General features: G+C 38.3%; 1 protein-coding gene across 1 annotated transcript in view; it reads left to right on the top strand.

The window, feature by feature from the left end:
* Hook3 (hook microtubule-tethering protein 3) overlaps positions 1-19737 on the top strand; it is a 138870-nt gene that overhangs the window by 24471 nt on the left and 94662 nt on the right. The window contains exon 3 of the mRNA XM_013024428.1: positions 18396-18468. Coding sequence (XP_012879882.1) covers positions 18396-18468 — 73 coding nt within the window. The remainder of the gene's footprint in view (positions 1-18395; positions 18469-19737) is intronic.

Raw genomic sequence — 19737 nt, forward strand, 5'->3', positions numbered from 1 at the left:
AGTGGTAGAGTGCTAGCCTTGAGCTGAAGAGCTGAGGGACAGCGCCCAGGCCCAGAGTTCAGGCCCCACTACCGGACCCAAAAAAAAAAAAAAAATATGAAGCAAAAAAAGAGTACTAGTCTTGAGCAAAACAGCTCAGGGATCGCACCCAAGCCTTGAGTTCAAGCCCCAGGCATGGCAAAAAAAAAAAATCTGGAAAGTAAACCAAAAATGGGCTGTTACATGGCTCAAATTAGAGCACCTGCCTAGCAAACCTCTGAGTTCAAACCCTAGTATAGGAAAAAAAAACATAACACAACTTTGTCTTTTTGAGTTCACTGGTGTCCTTTTTTTGACAAGTAAAAATTACTGTTTAATTTTACTGTTGTATATGTAAGAATCCTTCACAGCCATCCCTGGGAACCACACAGAGGCAGGCAGGCACAGGAGAAAGATAATTAAAGGTTTATTAAGAGGCCATATCTCCCCCAGAGAGGGAGCACTTGGTGTCTGCCCCTGTCCAGGTGGCAGACAGGTCTGGGGAGAAAGTGAGGGCCGAAGTGAGTTAAGTGTGTGCAGGGTAGGTCTGGGTGGGGAGAGGAAGTGACTATTTGTATAGCGGGAACTCTAGCTCAGGTCTAGGTGGAGCTGAGAAACAAAGGTGGGGATAATACTATCTTTATCATCCAAACGTGTTGCCACATACCTGTAGTTCCAGAACTAGGGAGACCAAGGTAGGAGATTTATGATTTGTAGGCCTGGCTGGGATAAAGAGATAGAGATAGGGAGGAAGAAAACCTGGTCTCAAAAACCAACAAAAAAAAAGAACAGAAATTATTTATTAAACCCAGTCACTAAGATTTTTTGAGTTTGAGTTTGATTTTCATTTCAGTTTGAGTTTCATTTCAGTTTGAGTTTCATTGCTTATACTTATGGTTGTGATAGATGTTGAATTTAATTTTTGACTATGATAGGAAGTGTTAGATACTTAAGCATATGTTGCTTAAGAAATATTGGAATGATTATTTTCAAGTCTTTTGGTTGTATTAAACTGCTTAATCATTGGACAGTCTCTGTGAAATTTGTTTATTTAAATACTTTCCAATAATAGGTAAATACTTGTCTTTTGCAAATGCATTAAAAAATACCATTGAGTCAGGTGCCAGTGGCTCATGTCTATAATCCTAGCTACTCTGGAGACTGAGATCTGGGGGTCATGGTTCAAAGCCAGTCAGAGCAGAAAGACTGAGACTGTTATCTCCTGTTAACCACTAAAAAGCTGGAAGTAGAGCTCTGGCTCTAAGTGGTAGAGTATTAGCCTTGAGCAAAATAGCTCAAGGTCAGAGCCCCAACCAACCTGAATTCAAGCCCCAGGGCAGACACAAACACACACATACACACAAATACAAGTGGCAATTCTTTTTGCCTTTTTAGAGTCGCTCACTTAATCTTATCTAAATTTACATTTGTGGGATTTGCTATTTTGATTTGAAGAAAGTTTATATTAGACTGTATAAAATTTGCAAAGCAGCATCCACTTCAGTGGGTACACCAGATTTTAGGAGAGCACATTGACTGTTTATGGTATGAAATCTAATTTTTGGTGAACATACAATGCATATGTCTAAGAACGGTCAACTGATTCAACTTAAGCTACTGCCATCTTACTCTAGAAAAAAATTGTTTTCCCCCAATAACAGTGCCTCTATAGGCTTCACAAACAATGGCTACTTCTCTTAAACATTATACCATCTGTAGCTTCCTATAGCTCTTCAACATGCCATCTAGACCACCTCCCATCATTTTCTCAAAAATCCTAAAATTTTGAATACAGCTTTATCTAATACCTTTATTGTTACATTTTCAAACATTTTGGATCCTCATTCTTAGAATTCCCAATGCTACTCATGTCTAAATTCCTAGTGATTTAAATATGTACATACATATTTATAAATTCTTTCATATTTTTGCTTATTTTTTCTGCCAATTTTGAGGCTTCTTATTCAGCTATCTTGCTCACAGCTGGTGCTCTACAACTTAAGCTATGCATTTAAAAAAATTAATATTTTATTGTTATTAAGGTATTGTAAAGAGGGGTTACTATTTCATAAGCCAGGTAATAAGTACATTTCTTTTATTGGACAATGTCATCCCTTCTTCCACTTTCCCCCAATTTGCCCTCTTTATTCCTGTCCACAAGTTACATAGTTCATTTAAGCTATGCATTTTGTTGATTAATTGGAGATGAAGTTTTTCAGACTTCTTCCCCTGGGGTTGACTTTAAACAGTGATCATTCAGGTTTCAGCCTTCTGAGTGGCTAGGATCACAGGTATGAGGCACCAGTACCCAGCTGCCCACCAGTTTCTTTAACCCTTCTTTATCTTGTCTATCACCTAACTTCAGCAACTGATTTTCATAGTCATGCTCTATACTTGTAGCTGCAAATAATATTTAATTCTTCCATAAGTTTAGTTTTCCATTTACCATAATCTTATTACTACTTTCTGTCTTTCCATCTCCCATGTTTTGGAACTCCAATACTTTTTTTTTTTGTAATTATCTTTAAGTGTTAGGTAAATTAAATTGGCAGCCAAGGAAAGAGAGCAGCACGTGGTATTTAGGCAGAGGAAAGGTTTATTAGCAGTCTGTCTCTGGTCAAGTTGGAAGCCCACCAAGCAGGAATAAAAAAGGGTTGAACCACAGCCAGGCCACTACTTACCAAGGCCTGGAGCGGAAGAAGGTGTGGCCACACCAGATGCAGATGTGACCTCAGGGAGGGGGAGTAACTGCCTTCAAGTATGTAGGTTACCTAGGTGACATAGGTACTAGGCGAAGACTTAACCAAAAGGAGGGAGGAATCTGCTCTGCCTTCCCAGGGTGGACCTTACATCAAGTATTGTACAAAGGGGTTTCAAGTCAACATGTCTTTTTTTTTTTTGTCATGAGACTTGAACTCAGGACCTGGGTACTGTCCCTGCACTTTATTGCTGAAGGCTAGCACTCTACCACTTTAAGCCTTAGAGTCATTTCTAGTTTTCTGGAGATACTCACAGACTCCTGCCCAATCTGGCCTTGAACGATGATCCTCAGATCTCAGCCTCCTGAGTAACTAGGATTACAGGCATGAGCTACTGGTGCCCAGCTTCAACATGTCATTTTGTAAATGAATCTTTTTATTTTATTGTAAAGATTTTGTATGGAGGGATTACATTTTCATGAGTAAGGTACATTTCTCATTGAACATTGTTATCCACTCCATTGTTGTTCTCCCACTATCCTTTCCCTCCCCCAGCTTCTCCCCACACACAAGAAGTTGTAAAGTTCATTTCTGACATAGTATCCTGTATCATTGTTGCCATGGGTCATCTTTTGTACTTCTTTCAGCATTTTGTTATTTCTCTTCCCTTCCCCCAATCAGATAAATGCATGTACAAGATGGAGGGTACCAGAATCAAAGACAGAGATTGCCTGGGATAACCCAATGGAAAAAAGAAAAATGAAATAAAATAAGAAAGAACTAGATACAGTACATTGGCGACATCAGGGTTGACAACTTAAAAAAAAGATCTGTTATTTCCATGTCTTGAAGTTCATTTCAGTTAGCATCATTTTGTATGGTCATATGTTCATAGCTCTTGAGCTATTATGACTCTCTTATCAGGACTAATTTAGGCATATATTAATCATTGCACATGAGGGAAACCATAGAGCCTATGTTTCTTTGGTCTGATTTACTTCACTTAATATGATTTTTTTACAAGTCTTTCCATTTCCTAACAATGGGGCAATGTCATTCTTTCTGATGGAGGCATAGAATTCCATTGTGTATACACACACACACATATACACACACATATATATTCCACATTTTCTTGATCCATTCATCTACTGAGGGACATCTGGGTTGGTTCCATATCTTACCTATGGTAAATAATGCTGCAGTGAACAAGTTCTGCTGGTAGCTTTAGTGTGGCCTAGTTTGAGATCATTTGGACAAATGCCCAGAAGTGGGATTACTGGAACATAGGGGAGTTCTATATTTAGTCTTTTGAGGAACTTCCACAGTACCTTCCAGAGTGGTTGAACCAGCTTATATTCCCACCAACAGTGTCCCTTTTGGCCACATCCCCGCCAGCATCTGTTATTATTTGTTTTCTTGATAATGGCCATTCTGATTGGGGAGAAGTGGAATCTTAATGTTGTTTTGATTTGCATTTCTTTTATGGCCAGTGATGCTGAGCTTTTCTTCATGTGTCTATTAGCCATTCTTATTTCCTCTCCAGAGACATCTCTTTAATTCTTTAGTCCACTTATTAATTGGGTGGTGTTTCTTTGGGGATTTGTTATTGGGGGCGTTAATTTTTTGAGCTCTAGGTATATTTTTGATATGCAACCCTTGTCTGTTGTATAGCTAGTGAAGATCTCCCAATCTGTGGGCTTTTTATTTATCTTGTTAACTATGTCCTTTGCCGTGCAGAAGCTCTGCAGTTTAATGCAATCCCATTTATCCAGACTTTCTTTGATTTGCTGAGTTTCTGGATCTTTATTTAGGAAGTTTTGTCCTGTGCCAAGGAGCCCTAGTGTATCTCCTATCACTTCCTATAATTATTTCAGGGTCTCTGCTTTTACCTCAAGGTCTTTGTTCCATTTGGAGTAGCCAATTCTGCCAGCAACATTTGTTGGAGAGACTTTCTTCCATCTGATAATTTTAGATCCCTTATCAAAGATTAGGTGGTCAAAAAAAAAAAAGATTAGGTGGCCATAGCTCTGTGGGATCATGTCTGGGTCTTCAGTTCTGTTCCATTGGTCCTCATGCCTGTATGCCTGTTCATGTGCCAGTTTTTATAACTACAGCTTTATAATAGAGTTTCAAGTTTGGTATTGATATTCCTCTAGCACTGTTCTTCCTGCTAAGTACTGTTTTTGCTATTCGGGGTCTTCTGTTGTTCCATATGAATTTTTGGATTGTTTCTTCTATAAATAAAGACAATGAATCTTGATCAGTATCACTCCTTTCATTTTTCTCTTCCATCTCCCACCCCCACCCATCTCTTCCAAGTTATCTGGTTCTATTTTCATATAAGTACATTGAGTATTATGACAGTATTTACCCACCCTTCCTATTTCCATTTGGCTGCCTCTCCTTTGTACAAGGAAACACACTTCAGTTTCTGGTATTTTGTTAAACTACATTGTTCAAAAGAGTTATACCATTAGAATCCTCCCTGTGTTTAATAACTGTAGTCAGTTTGTTGGTGTGTATATGTATATACCCCTATATGTTTTTATTTATGTTTATAATTTAGATATAACTTCTGCATGTGAAAGAAAACATGTGTTTTGTCTATTCTCATAGTACTGACCTTCACCTTCTTGCTGTTCATCTTACTCAACCAAAAGTCCTTGGTCTGTGATAATTACTCCCTGTACATAGTATACTCTTTCAACTCTTTGATTTATTTGTGTTTGCTTTGCAAAACCATAACTTTGGTTAAATCTAATATTTTCCCCTTTTTTCTTCTCACCAATGCAACTGAATCTGGCTAGAAGACAACATATTGATGGATTTCATTTTTAATTTCTTTTGGTAAAACCTCAAGTCATACTATATTTCTTTGTGTGTGTGTGTTCTACTGCTCTTTTTTTTAAAGTACTTTATTTTATTTTTTATTGTGAAAATACCATACAGAAAGGTTACAATTACATGGGCTAGATGAGTACATTTCTTATCAAGCATTGTTGCCTCCTCCTTTGTTTTCCCTTCCCATCCCTTCCCATCTTCCCCCCTCTCCCCGCTCCTCTACTGCTCTTATAGATAACTGCCTTACTCTTTCTTTTTTTTGGGAGGGGGGTCCAGTTGTGGGGCCTGAACTCTGGGCTTGGGCGCTGTCCCTCAGCTCTTCAGCTCAAGGCTAGCGCTCTACCACTTGAGTCACAGCGCCACTTCCGGCTTTTTTCTTTTTTGCTTATGTGGTACTGAGGAATCGAACTCAGGGCCTCATGCATGCAAGGCAAGCACTCTACCACTGATCCACCTTCCCAGCCCTGCCTTACTTTCTTAAAACCTCTAGTCCTACTTCTCTTATCTTGGTCCTCTGATCACCTTATAGAATAGGATACATCCCACATTGTATATTAGATCTTCCTGTCTCTTACCTACTCAAAACAATCACTTTACTCATTTTTCCGTTTGCTATGCCATCAGTTTTACTTACTCTATTGGATTATTAGTGTTTTGTATGTGTGCTAGTCCTGGGGCCTGAACTGAGAGCCTGGGCACTGTGGTTAGCTCCTTTTGTTCAAATCTAGCACTCTACTGTTTAAGTCAGAGCTCCACTTCTGGTTTCTTAGGGGTAGTTTATTGGAGAAAAGACACACACACACACACACACACACACTCTCTCTCTCTCCCCCTCCCTCTCTCTCTCTCCCTCCCTCTCTCTCTCTCTCCCTCCCTCTCATAGACTTTCCTGCTCAGGCTGGCTTTAGATCCTCAAACCTCAGTCTACTAAGGTGTGAGCCACCAGCACTAGACTGGATCATTAGTATTTTTCAAAATACACAATACCTTTGTTAGACTTTATTCCATTTTTCTTCCTTTTTGCAACAGAACTCCTTTAAAGGTTAGTCTGTACCCAACTGTCTAGGTTCTTTTTCTCCTACTCTTTTAAATTAACTTCAAACAGGATTTTCTTTACACCATTGGATTAAAATAACATTTATCAGGGCTATATATTAGCTATATATTTCTAATTTTTATATTCCATTCTCAGTTCTTAACCTACCAGTATCATTTGTGTTTATTATCTCCCTGTAACACTTTTCTAAATTTTAGCTTCCTGGGGACCAGGTGTGCTGGCACATACCTGTAATCCCAGCACTAGGGAAGCTGAAACAGAAAGATTCAGAGTTTGATTCCAACACTGGCCACATAGTGAGACCCTGTCTCCAGACAAGTTAATTAATAATTTATTAACTGCTAAATATCAAATTTAATACTAACCTAAGATCAAATAGCTTCTAGGATACTTGAGTGATTTTTTTTTTGGTTCATATTTATTAGTCTTCTATTTTCCTCAGAATAAGAGCTCTACTAACTTACTGTAATGTGATGGGCCACTTTGGTGACCCTTACCAAACTCAATAGAGTTACTTCTCACAGTGGCTTCCTTGCTCATTGACTTGCCCATTGGGCATCTCCTACCTTGGACTTTTGGATGTCCTTTTCCTGTTTTCACTACATTTGTCCATTTCTTAGTTTTGCCTGCTCTGACCACCCTATTTAATATTGCCTCCACTCATTATATTTGTTGCTGTTACTGATCCTAGGGTTAAAACTCAGGGTCTGAGTGCTGTCCCTGTGCTTTGTGCTCAAAGTTAGTGCTCTTGGAACCACAGTTCCACTTCTGTCTTTTTTAGGGCAGTTAATTGTAGATAAGAGTCTCCTGTACTTTCTGCCTAGTCTGGTTTTGGACTGTTATCCTCAGATCTCAGCCTTCTGAGTAGATAGCATTACAGACATGAGCTACTAGCAACTGAATTGCTTCTACTCTTATATTTCTTATTTTATTTATTTCTTATTTTTTTATTTTTTGGTCGGTTGTGGGGCCTGAACTCTGGGCCTGGGCATTGTCCCTCAGCTCTTCAGCTCAAGGCTAAGCGCTCTACCACTTGAGCCACAGTGCCACTTCCAGCTTTTTCTGTTTTTGTTTTTGTTTTTTTGGGGGGTCCGGTTGTGCGGCCTGAACTCTAGGCCTAAAAACTGTCCCTTAGCTCTTCAGCTCAAGGCTAGCGCTCTACCACTTCAGTCACAGCGCCACTTCCGGCTTTTTTCTTTTTGCTTATGTGGTGCTGAGGAATCGAACCCAGGGCCACAGGCATGCAAGGCAATCTTACTCTACCACTGAGCCAACTTCCCAGCTCTTTTATTTATTTATTTATTGTCAGTCATGGGGCTTGAATTCTGGGCCTGGGTGCTGTCTCTGTGCTTTTCAGCTCAAGGAGAGTACTCTACCACTTGAGCCACAGCGCTCTGTTTTCTGGTGGTTAATTGAAGATAAGAGTCTCATGGACTTTTTTGTCCAGCTGGCTTTTAACCACAAAATCCTTAGATCTTAGCTTCCTGAGTAGCTAGGATTATAGGGCTGAGCCATCAGTGCCTGGCCCACTCTTATATTTCATAATCCCTTTGTCCTGTTCTATGTATATACAGAACATATTTGTTTAATAAATAAATGTGGGGAAAAAAAGAAAATAAATAAATAAATGTGAAATTATACAGTTGACTTTTAAATGAAAAGAAAGCAAGTTTATCTTCTTTTAGCCTTTGTCTTCAAAAACTACTACTGATTTTGCATTAATTTTATTGTTATTATATAAGTGATGTACAGAGGGCTTATAGTTTCATAAGTCAAGTAATTAGTACTTTTTTTTTTGGACAATATCACTCCTTCCTTTGTTCTTTCACAGTTTTTCCCTCTCATCCACATCCACAAGTTGTATTTTCAACATAGTGTCTAATGAGGACTACTGCTCCATCAGCAGTTTTATGAATGGCAATGAGGTATCTTTTTTTTTTTTTGCCGGTCATGGGGCTTGAATTCTGGACCTGGGCACTGTCCCTCAGCTCTTCAGCTCAAGTTAGCACTCTACCACTTGAGCTAGAGTGCCACTTCCTGCTTTTTCTGCTTATGTGGTGCTGAGGAATCGAACTTAGTGCCTCATACATGCAAGGCAAGCACCCTACCACTGAGCCACCTTCCCAGCCCAAATTTTAAATTTCTTTTCTTTTATTTTTTTTTTTTTCCTGGTCTGAGATATCTTTTTAGTTGGTTCAATTCTGATACTAATTCTGATCCTGAAATAACAGGCCTTGGAAGTCAAAGGCAAGGCCCTTCAATTCTGAGTTAGTGCAGACCTGTCTTGTTAAAGTCAAGGACTCAACCTCATATGATATAGTTCAAATGTTAGCTGGAAGTGGAATCCATAGTCTACCCATTACTTTCATGTAGCCAGTTACCAATTCAGAGACTGGTTCAGAGAACTCAAGAAATCACTATACAGTTAAAAAAAATTGTTTTTCTGAGGAATCGAACCCAGGGCCTCATGCATGCAAGGCAAGCGCTCTACCACTGAGCCACCTTCCCAGCCCCTATACAGTTAAAATTTTATTGTAAAGGGCCCAAGTCAGGAAGAACCAAATGGAAAGATTCATAGGGCAAACAAGCAAGGTGTGAAATTGAGAGCACAGAGCTTCCTGGGCACACCCACTTCTTGGTACTTCAATGTTGTCATCAACCTTGGAAGTCCTTAGAACCATGTTGTTTATTATTTTTCAAGTGTTATCAATCAGGTGTGGTAAAATTATCAGTCTTTTTTTTTTTTTGTAAAATTATCAGTCTTGTGATTGAACAAATGTCGTGGTTGGGACTGAAACTTCCAACCTCTAATCATGTGGTAATTCCTCTGGGATCAGCACCAATTCTGAAGCTATTATGAACTGCCTCATTAACACAAACTCTGGACTGATCAGAGGGGATCTTCATTAATTTCAGGATACTCCTATCAGGAACTTCCATTGGTTTTAGGAGACCAAGCCAGGAACCAATTGCACAGACATATATATGTATTACACATATATTATATACTTATATATATATACATTTGTACTTATGTGTATACATATATATTTATGTACATACACAAATCTATACTTACATATGTATTTTTATGATACAGCCAAATGTTAATTAAGAATAAAGTAAGAAGTAGCTGGTTGTGTATCTAAGTGCTCTCACTTTTTGTTTTCAGCTCTTAGGAAAGGTTGAGAGATAAAATACATCAGACCAAGTGAGATAAAATGAAGGTTAAGCTATAGACATTAGTGGACTACCTCATAAATGGGTACTTTGATTTTTATTGTACCCTAAGTTGTCCTTGATTTAGCATCAATTCTTTATATGCCTGTATTGCTTATTTTGATTCAGTGGGGACTAAGCATAATTTGTCTGTTTCTCCTATTTTCAATATGGATATGAAGTTTGTTATAGTGAATTGTGTAATACATATTTAGTAGTAAGGGATGAATATAATTACTTTAGTAGTCAAAAGACATTAGGAAATGGTCACTCATAATGTCAAACAACAAAATTGTAACAAACTTAGCTTAATGTTTTATTTGATTCTAGGATTGGCAACACCAAAATAATATTCCTGTGTTGTGGCATTGATCAAGATGGATTGTATTCATATACTGACAGGTTGAATTGAAACCCTTTTATACAAGTACTTAAAGATAATGATAAAAATAACAGTATTCCAGTGAGCCAAATAGAAGAGCTGAAGAAAGTAGAAACAGAACGGAAAGCTTTTCAGTCATTTCAAGATAGTTTTCTTCTCTAAAAGTTAAAACAGAGGATACTTCCTTGTCATGCTGGCAAAAACTGGCTATTATCTATCATATTTCAGAAAGCTCAAAGGATAAATAACTTAATTGTGGCTAATTTCAGCAGATATGATGGGTTTTAGTTTGGGCCTTTGGCAAGCAAGCACTTGGTCCAAACTAATGGCCTCACATAAATTTTATCTAACATTTAGAATCAGCACATCTATAAATTAACTGAAAGTTTACTAGTTGTCTTACCATTTTTCTAGACAATGGGACCAGAATACATTTTGTTTTGCGTTCCATATTAATTTAGGATAGGCTCATAAGAATATTACAATTTTTAGCCAACATTGGTGGCTCACGCCTGTAATCTTAGCTACTTAGGAGTCTAAGATCTGAAGTTCATGATTAAGATTTTAAGATCTGAAGTTCGTGAGGTGAAGCCACCAGGCAAGGAAGTATGTGAAACTCTTACTGCCAATTAACCACAAAAGAGCTGAGACTGGAGCTGTGGCTCAAGTGGTACAGCACCAGCCTTGGGTGAAAAAACTAAGGAACAGTGTCCAAGTGCTGAATTCAAGCCCCAAGCACCTCCACTGGCACCAGAAAAAAAAAAAAGAATATTACAATCTAACAATAGAATTTTGGGTTTTTTTTGTTATAGGCTTTTCCTTTATCTTAAGCTATGACTTTTATATAAGTATAAATATAAATTTTGTATTTTTGTTTTGTTTGGTTATTTTGGATAGGGCACAAGAATAAGCTAAAAATAGCTGTTACTTTTGATTAACCTAACTAGCAAAATGATCTATTGTTATTTATATCCCTGCAGAATTATAATCTATTAAAGAGTTTGGGGCTGGGTACTGGTTACTCAAACTTGTAATCCTAGCTACTCAGAAGGCTAAGTAAGGGGCTGGGAAGGTGGCTCAGTGGTAGAGCGCTTGCCTTGCATGCTTGAGCCCCTGGGTTCGATTTCTCAGCTACCACATAAGAAAAAAGAAAAAAGCTGGAAGTGGCGCTGTGGCTCAGGTGGTAGAGCGCTAGCCTTGAGCTGAAGAGCTGAGGGACAGCGCCCAGGCCCAGAGTTCAGGCCCACGACCTGACCCAAAAAAAAAAAAAAGAAGGCTAAGTAAGACCTGAAAGATTACAGCTCGAGGCTGTATATGGAGTTATTGTTAGAAAACATCACATTTTAAAAAGTTGATTATTGATATGTAATACCTAAGCAATAGACTGGAAGCTTGTTAGTTCTTTTTGTCTATGTGTGTACAGTTTAGGGGCTTGAATTTAGGGCCTGGGTACCATTACTGAATTTTTGTGCCCCTTAGCTACAGCTCCACATCTGTTTTTTTCTTGTTTGTTTGTTTTGTTTTGGTGGTTTCTTGGAGAAGAGAGTTTCTCAGACTTTTTTGCCGTGGTTGGTTTCAAACAGAGATCTTCAATTGTCATCTTCCTGAGTAGCTAGGATTATAAGTGGGAGCCACCAGAGCCAGGCACAAAAGTTAATTCTTTTTTTTTGGTTTTGTTTTTTTTGGGGGGGGGGTCCGGTCATGAGGCCTGAACTCTGGGCCTGGGTGCTGTCCCTCAGCTCTTCAGCTCAAGGCTAGTACTCTACCACTTGAGCCACAGCACCACTTCCGGCTTTTTTCTTTTTGCTTATGTGGTGCTGAGGAATCGAACCCAGGGCCTCAGGCATGCAAGGCAAGCACTCTGCCACTGAGCCACCTCCCTAGCCCTAAGAGTCTCTCTTTTTTTTTTTTAATTTTTTATTGTGAAGATACTATACAGAGGGTTACAGTTACATGAGCAAGGTAATGAGTACACTTCCTATTGAGCATTGTTACCCCCTCCATTGTTTTCTCCCTACCATCCCTTCCCTCCCTACCTTCCCCGAGGTTCTTTTTTTTTTTAATTGTGATTAAGTGATTACATAATTTCCCAAATTTCACAGTATTGTGGAATAATGATGCTCATTTAAAGTCACAAGTTCATTCTAGCTTTCCTGGAGCAAATTGTCTATCACAGTCTATAACATATAACGGTATTCACATGTTATACATCATACATGTGGTCAGCAGCATGGGGATATTTAATAGTGGTTTGACAAGATGAGTGGGAGTTCTTTGTTCCTTAAGTCCTGTTAATTTTGTCGTATCACCTAACATTTTGGATTTAGCATCCACTTATCAGGGAGACCATGTACCGTTTGTCTCTTTGCTCTTGGCTTACCTCGCTCAACATGATTCCTTCTAGCTCCATCCATTTCCCTGCAAATGCCATTATTTTGTCATTTCTAATGGCTGCATAATATTCCATTGTGTATAGATACCACAATTTTTGGATCCATTCATCTGTGGTGGGGCAGCTGGGCTGTTTCCATATCCTAGCTATTGTGAACAGTGCTGCAATAAACATGGAGGTGCACGTGTCCTTGTATATTGGTTCCTGTTGTTCAGGGTAGATGCCTAGAAGTGGTATGACTGGGTCGTAAGGGAGGTCAATCTTTAGCTTTCTAAGGACCCTCCAGACTGCTTTCCAAAGTCGTTGTATAAGTGTACATTCCCACCAGCAGTGTACTAGGGTTCCTCTTTCTCCACATCCCCTCCAGCATTTGTCGTTGGAAGAGTCTCTTATTAAAAAATAAGACCAGTGGTTGGTTCATGACTGTAATCTACTCCGGAGGCTGAGATCTGAGGATCACAATTCCAAGCCAGCCTGGACAGATAGGTTCCTCTTATCTACAATTACACACACACACACACACACACACACACACACACACACACAAGAGCTATGGCTCAAATGGTGGAGCACTAACCTTGAGCAAAAAATGCTCCACACACACACACACACACACACACACACACACACACACACAACTAGAGCTATGGCTCAAATGGTGGAGCACTAACCTTGAGCAAAAAATGCTCCAGGACTGGCACAAAGAAAAAGGATGAAAAAAAAAAAGGTAAGACTTTGCTGGGGACATTTAAGTAAAGGCTAGACAACTGCTTTTGTAGAACAGAAAGGAAACTCATTTAAAAAGTTGACGAATAAACACATCAAAAGCATATGGCTGTACACATGCCAGAATCTGATCAAATTAACAGTTTAAAGAATTCATTGAAACTTACAATAAACTTACAGAAACTTGCTTTTTGAACTGTGTTAAAGACTTTACAACAAAAGAAGTAAAACCTGAAGAGATCATCTGTTCAGAACATTACTTAGAAAAATATTTTTAAATGACATAAAACTGAGAGCCACAATAGTTTTGTACATATGATTACATCAAATGATGCTTATGGAAATGAACTCCAAGAAATGGAAACAAGAGGGTTTTTTTTTATTTCACTTGTTTTTTCCTTTTTCTTTTTCTGTGTTTCTCCTTTTGTCACTTTTTTATTTATTTACCTTTTGTCTTGTATATAAGTTTATGTGATTTGGGCAAGATTAGGGGAAGCACAGGGACAGTGTCCTAACCCCAGACCCTGAGTTCAAGCTCGAGAACCAGCCAGTACAGACATACACTATCTAATATTAAGCAGAATAAATCCTAGCAGCCAAAGCAGGACTCCTAGTCCAATCATGGTAGAGAAGATTGCCAAAGATTTGTCTGAAGAATCCCCTCAAAGTAATATACACCATATTAATCAGCCTCTTGTCATGTTGCTTGGCAAATGGAAACTACTAGAGAAACAAAAGCACTGCTCCCCAGGAGTAATCAAAATAGATGGTCATTGTTCAGTGAAAATTGTAAGATAAAGTATTTATTGAGGTCTTAAGATCCAGCAACTTAGTCACTTTGATCAGAAAAATAAAACATTGTTTCTTCATTTGTGACTGCAAATTTTAAAGCAAAATGTGTGTCCAATGTATGAGATAGAAAAAAATGTGTTTAAGTAAAACAAATGTATCAAAACATTTAAGTATCACTTTTCACACAACTGAGAATCACTTATGTGCCAGACACTGAAAATTGGGCAATGAACAGAAAATACCCTTAATTAATGTAGAGTATTATGTGTGTTGTTCTACTTGTTGACATAGTTTATAGAGATAATTAGCTGCAAGAACTCAGCATTGTTTACTAGAGCCAATTGTGTTGAATTCTACTGATTAATTTTTTACAAAAATGATTGTGCTCAACTTTGCTGCTTAACTGTGGTTAAACGTAGAAATTTAATTTCTGAGTTTAATAGTCCTTAAACTATAAAAATAACAATACCATTCTTGCAATGCCTTTGTGAATGTGAAGTGCTTGACTCACTTTCTGGTGTGTATCCTGTGTTGTAATCTGTGGTGAACTTACCGGTGCTGTTTTTCTTGTCTACTCTTCTCAAGGTTTTGGAGTTTTCTTTGTTGTTTTTGTTATAAAATACTCTTGCTTAGCTCTTTCAATCAGGGTTGGCACTCTACCACTTGAACCATATCTTCACTTCCTTTATATATTTTTTTGTTTGGTTTGGTTTGGTTTGGTTAGAGGTCTGGAGTTTGAAATCAGGGCCTCATGATTAGTAAGGAGGTGCTTTAAAGTCATGCCTCTAGCCTTATTGTCTGCTCTTCTTACTGAAGCTTGATATGATTCTGAGATTTTGATTTGATGATTGTGTGTGTGTGTGTGTGTGTGTGTGTGTGTGTGTGTGTGTTGGTGCTGAGGATTGAAGTCCTATACTCTTGCCTGGCTTTTTTTCTCCCCACTCATAGCAGGCATTCTGCCCCACTTGAGTAACACTTCTTTTTCTTTTTGTGCTAGTCCTGGGGTTAGAACTCAGGGCCTGGGTGCTGTCCCTTATCATTTGTGCTCAAGGCTAGTGCTCTACCACTTTGAACAATAGTTTCATTTCTGGCTTTCTGATAGTTAATTAAAGATAAGAATCTCACTGATTCAAAGCAAGCTTTGAACTGCAGTCTTCAGATCTACGTCTCCCAGGTAGATAGTATTATAGGCTTGAGCACTGGTGCCTGGCCTTGAGTTAACACTTCTACTTCCAGCTTTTTGCTACCTAGTTTTAAGAATTTTGCCTGCCTGGGATAGTTTCAAACCTTCATCCTCAGATTTCAGTCTGAGTAGCTAGCATTACAAGTGTGAGCTAATCTGGTTGATTTGGTCATCTCTGTTCCCCTTTTTATTTTATTTTATTTTATTTGGTTGTTTTTTTTTGGGGGGGGGGTCCAGTCGTAGAGCCTGAACTCTGGGCCTGGGCACTGTCCCTCAGCTCTTCAGCTCAAGGCTAGTGCTCTACCTCTTGAGCCACAGCGCCACTTCCGGCTTTTTTCTTTTTGCTTATGTGGTGCTGAGGAATTGAGCCCAGGGCCTCATGCATGCAAGGCAAGCGCTCTACCACTGAGCCACCTTCCCAGCCCATCCCATCACAACATTTTAAAGCCCTTTTTTAAAGGGGATTTTCTAGTGAAATACAAATAACTTTTTAGCTGTATAAATCTGACTTGCCATCAGTTTGGTAAATTCAGTTCCTTAGATTTGAGTAATCCCTAGCCCCATAGTACTAGATTGATACATCGTCCTCCTAATATATCTTTTATTATTACAAATACTAGTACTTGAATCAAAACTGTGTCTTTTAGATTGTTTTAGTATAAGAAATAAACATTGCATATTTTCTAACATCTGAATTAATCTGTATATTCACTTGGCTTTTCCTGCGGATTTATTGTTGAAGCTGGACAGCCTGTCTTCATACTAATTACTTGAGCTGAAATGATGAAGACTGTGTATAGCCATTTCTAGCCTCAAATATGGAAAAACAGAAAAAAGAAGCCAGGTGCTTGTAGCTCATGCCTATAATCCTAGTTATTCAGGAGACTGAGATCTGAGGATCAGAGCTCTAAGCCCATTGGTGCAGACAAATCTGAGAGTCTCTTACCTCCAATTAACCAGCAGAAAACCCCAAGCGGAGGTGTGAAGCACCAGCCTTGAGTGAAAACTAACAGAGAATATGAGGCCTCAGTACTAGCATGCGTGCATGCACACTCACACACACACACAGTCAACAGAGAGAAAATGATGTGTATTAAAAAAGAATAAAGAATTTGCCTTGTTGTATAAGGTTACACAGATTTATTTTTTTCTTAAAAACATAAGGACCTTGACTGAAAACACTTTTAAATAAAAAAGATGGGTGGATATGGATATCCACAAGTGATTAATCTTTCCTTCAGCTATACACAAATAGACATAGGCCTAAATATAAGAGCTAAAAATTGTATAAAACTTAAAACAAGAGTAAATCTTAGTGACTTTGGAATTAGGGAAAAGTTTCTAGTGAAGACAGCTCACAGATGGGAAGAAAATATTTACATATAATCAAAGATGAGCTAATTTTCCAATGGCCAAATAATAGATTGTTTTCAAAGGAGTACGTACAGGTGGTTAATAAACACATGAATGTTTACTGTTACTAGCCGTCAGTAAAATACAACTCACAATGAGCTATCACTTTATAATCATTAGAATGGCTGTAACTGAACAGATCAATAATACTGTTGACAAGGCTATAAAGAATTTGGAACCTATACACACTGTTGGAAGGGTTGCAAAATGGTACAGTTACTCTGGAAAACAGTTTGATTGTGCTTCAAATGTTAAACATTGCATCATTGTAAGGCTTAGTAATTCTACCTCTGGGAACGTAACTTTGAGGAAACATTTCTACACAAAAGATGGAGCAGAAGTGTCAAAGCATTATTGTTCATATTGGCCAAAAAGTGGAAACAACCCAAGTGTACCCCAGTTGATAAGTGGATCAATGTCAGGAATACTTTGTGGAAAGTGTATTTGTTAGACAACTTCACAAGTTGACAACTTGTCTAACAAATACACTTTCCAGGGCTGGGAAGGTGGCTCAGTGGTAGAGTACTTGCCTTGCATGCATGAAGCCCTGGGTTTGATTCCTCAGCACCACATAAGCAAAAAGAAAAAAGCCAGAAGTGGCACTGTGGCTCAAGTGGTAGAGTGCTAGCCTTGAGCTGAAGAGCTGAGGGATAGCGCCCAGGCCCAGAGTTCAGGCCCCATGACCAGACCCCCCCCCAAAAAAAAAAATTCAGACTTTTCTGCCTGAGCTTGGCTTTGAACTATAATCCTCAGCCTCTTAAGTAGTTAGGATTACAGGCTTGAGCCTCCAGTGCCCAATAGATAACATTATTTGAAGAAACCAAAATTGAGTGACATTATCAATGATCTATTTTGTCTTTAAAAATGCTGTCAACACATACATATACATACAGGTGCATATAATATACAAAGAGCATAATAGCTATGGTACTATTTGGGGGATTAGGAAGAGGGAGAGAAGGAAAAAGAATGATGGAAGGTGAATAATACCAAAATACATTGTGTTCATAGATGAAGATGACATAAGAAATCTTACTGGAAGCTATTAAACAGAAGTGTGGCAGAATGGGAAAAGAGAGAGTTAAAGTATAACATCAACAGGCAAAATACTATGGTAATCCTGTGGTATTCTACTAGAAGAAAAAATGAATGCTAGGAAAGTAAAACAAGCCCTGTTCAGAGATGGGTACCAGTGGGAGGGCCACCAGAGAGGTTGAATAAGACAAACATGATTGCAATAATTTATATACGCATATGAAAATAGAACATCGAAAGCTACTGAAATGCCCCAAGAGGAGGGAGAGTTATGGAGGGGGTAAGTGTGATTAGGATACATTTCATGAAGCCATGTTAGTGATTTTGATTCCAGGTATTTGTGGTATCTACAATTCTATCCTAGTGTATTGTCTATAACTCATTTTTATAATACATTCAGTTTATTGTCATTTTTACCTTTTAAATGTCTGATAAAATTTTTAATATTATGGCAAATTGATTTTGGAGAAATCTCTTATATATTATATCTGGCCTAATATACTGAATAATTTGGTGGGTAATAAGCAGTAAATATATTTTAATGTCTTCCTTTAGTGATGATATGGCATAGGATTCAGTTGTTTTTTTTTAAGAATGAGAAGTACGTGATTATATTAGCTTTTCTTTATTTGCAGAGATCCTGCATATTTTGATGAAAATTGGCTAAATAGAATCAAAACTGAAGTGGGAGATAATTGGAGACTAAAGGTATTTCTTTTTATTTTTTAATATTTTAAATATTTGTGTTGCATAGTACTTGTTGTTTTGTAAGATTAAAATCTAATATATGCAATGAGATATAGAAATACAGGGAGCCTATAGTGAAACAATGTGGAACTGAATATTGATGACCAAGATATATCCTATGTAAGTTTTAAAAGGATAGTGGCTTTGTAGCTAGAGCTTCGTGTCCACATAATAGCACTATTATTTACTTTATCTAGACAAGTGTTTCAATTTTTCAAAACCTCATTTGTATCATTGTAAAGTTAGGGTTATAATGAGATCTACAACACAGAAATGACTTGCTATGGAAAGGGCTTAGAATTACGTACAATGCATGTGCTAGTTGTTAATTCTATTGTTAACAGTGAGAAAATTTGATAATCTTTGCAGTGGGGGGTGATGAGAAGGGATGGGAAGGGGAAACAAAGGAGGAGGCAACAATGCTTGATAAGAAATGTACTCATTATCTTGTTCGTGTAATTGTAACCCCTCTTTACAGTATTTTCACAATAAAAAAAAAGAAAAAAAGAAAATTTGATAATGAAAATGTTAATTTCTTTCTTGTTAGGCTTAAGTTCTAATGTTTCTTGATTCTAGACCATAATAACAAACCTTGTTTATGGCTGGGAATGTAGGGAGCTTGCCTAGCATGCATGAAGCCCTGGGTTTGATTCCTCAGTACCATATTAACAAAAAAAGCTGAAAGTCGGCTGTGACCTAGAGTGCTAGTTTTGAGCTTACAGAAACTCAGGGACAGAACCCAGGCCCTGATTTCAGGCCCCAGGACAGGCAAAAAAAAAAAAAAAGGAAAAAAAAACCCTGCTTATTCAAAGACATTTGCATAGATAACTGAGCAAATGTTTTTTTGTTTTTTGTTTTTTTGGGTCCGGTCGTGGGGCCTAACTCTGGGCCTGGGCACTGTCCCTCAGCTCTTCAGCTCAAGACTAGCACTCTACCACTTGAGTCACAGCACCACTTCTGGCTTTTTTTTTCTGCTTATGTGGTGCTGAGGAATCGAACCCAGGGTCTTGAGCATGAAAGGCAAGCACTCTACCACTGAGCCACCTTTCCAACCCAACTGAGCAAATGTTTACCCTAACTTTATACAGTGATGTTTTCATTTTACATATTAATTACAAGGGTAGGGAAGGTGGCTCAGTGGTAGAGTGCTTGCCTTGCATGCATGAGCCCCTGGGTTCGATTCCTCAGCACCACATAAGTAGAAAAAGTGGAGCTGTGGCTCAAGTGGTA

The sequence above is a fragment of the Dipodomys ordii genome, unplaced genomic scaffold (assembly GCF_000151885.1).
Source record: "Dipodomys ordii isolate 6190 unplaced genomic scaffold, Dord_2.0 Scaffold4, whole genome shotgun sequence".
Lineage (NCBI taxonomy): Eukaryota > Metazoa > Chordata > Mammalia > Rodentia > Heteromyidae > Dipodomys > Dipodomys ordii.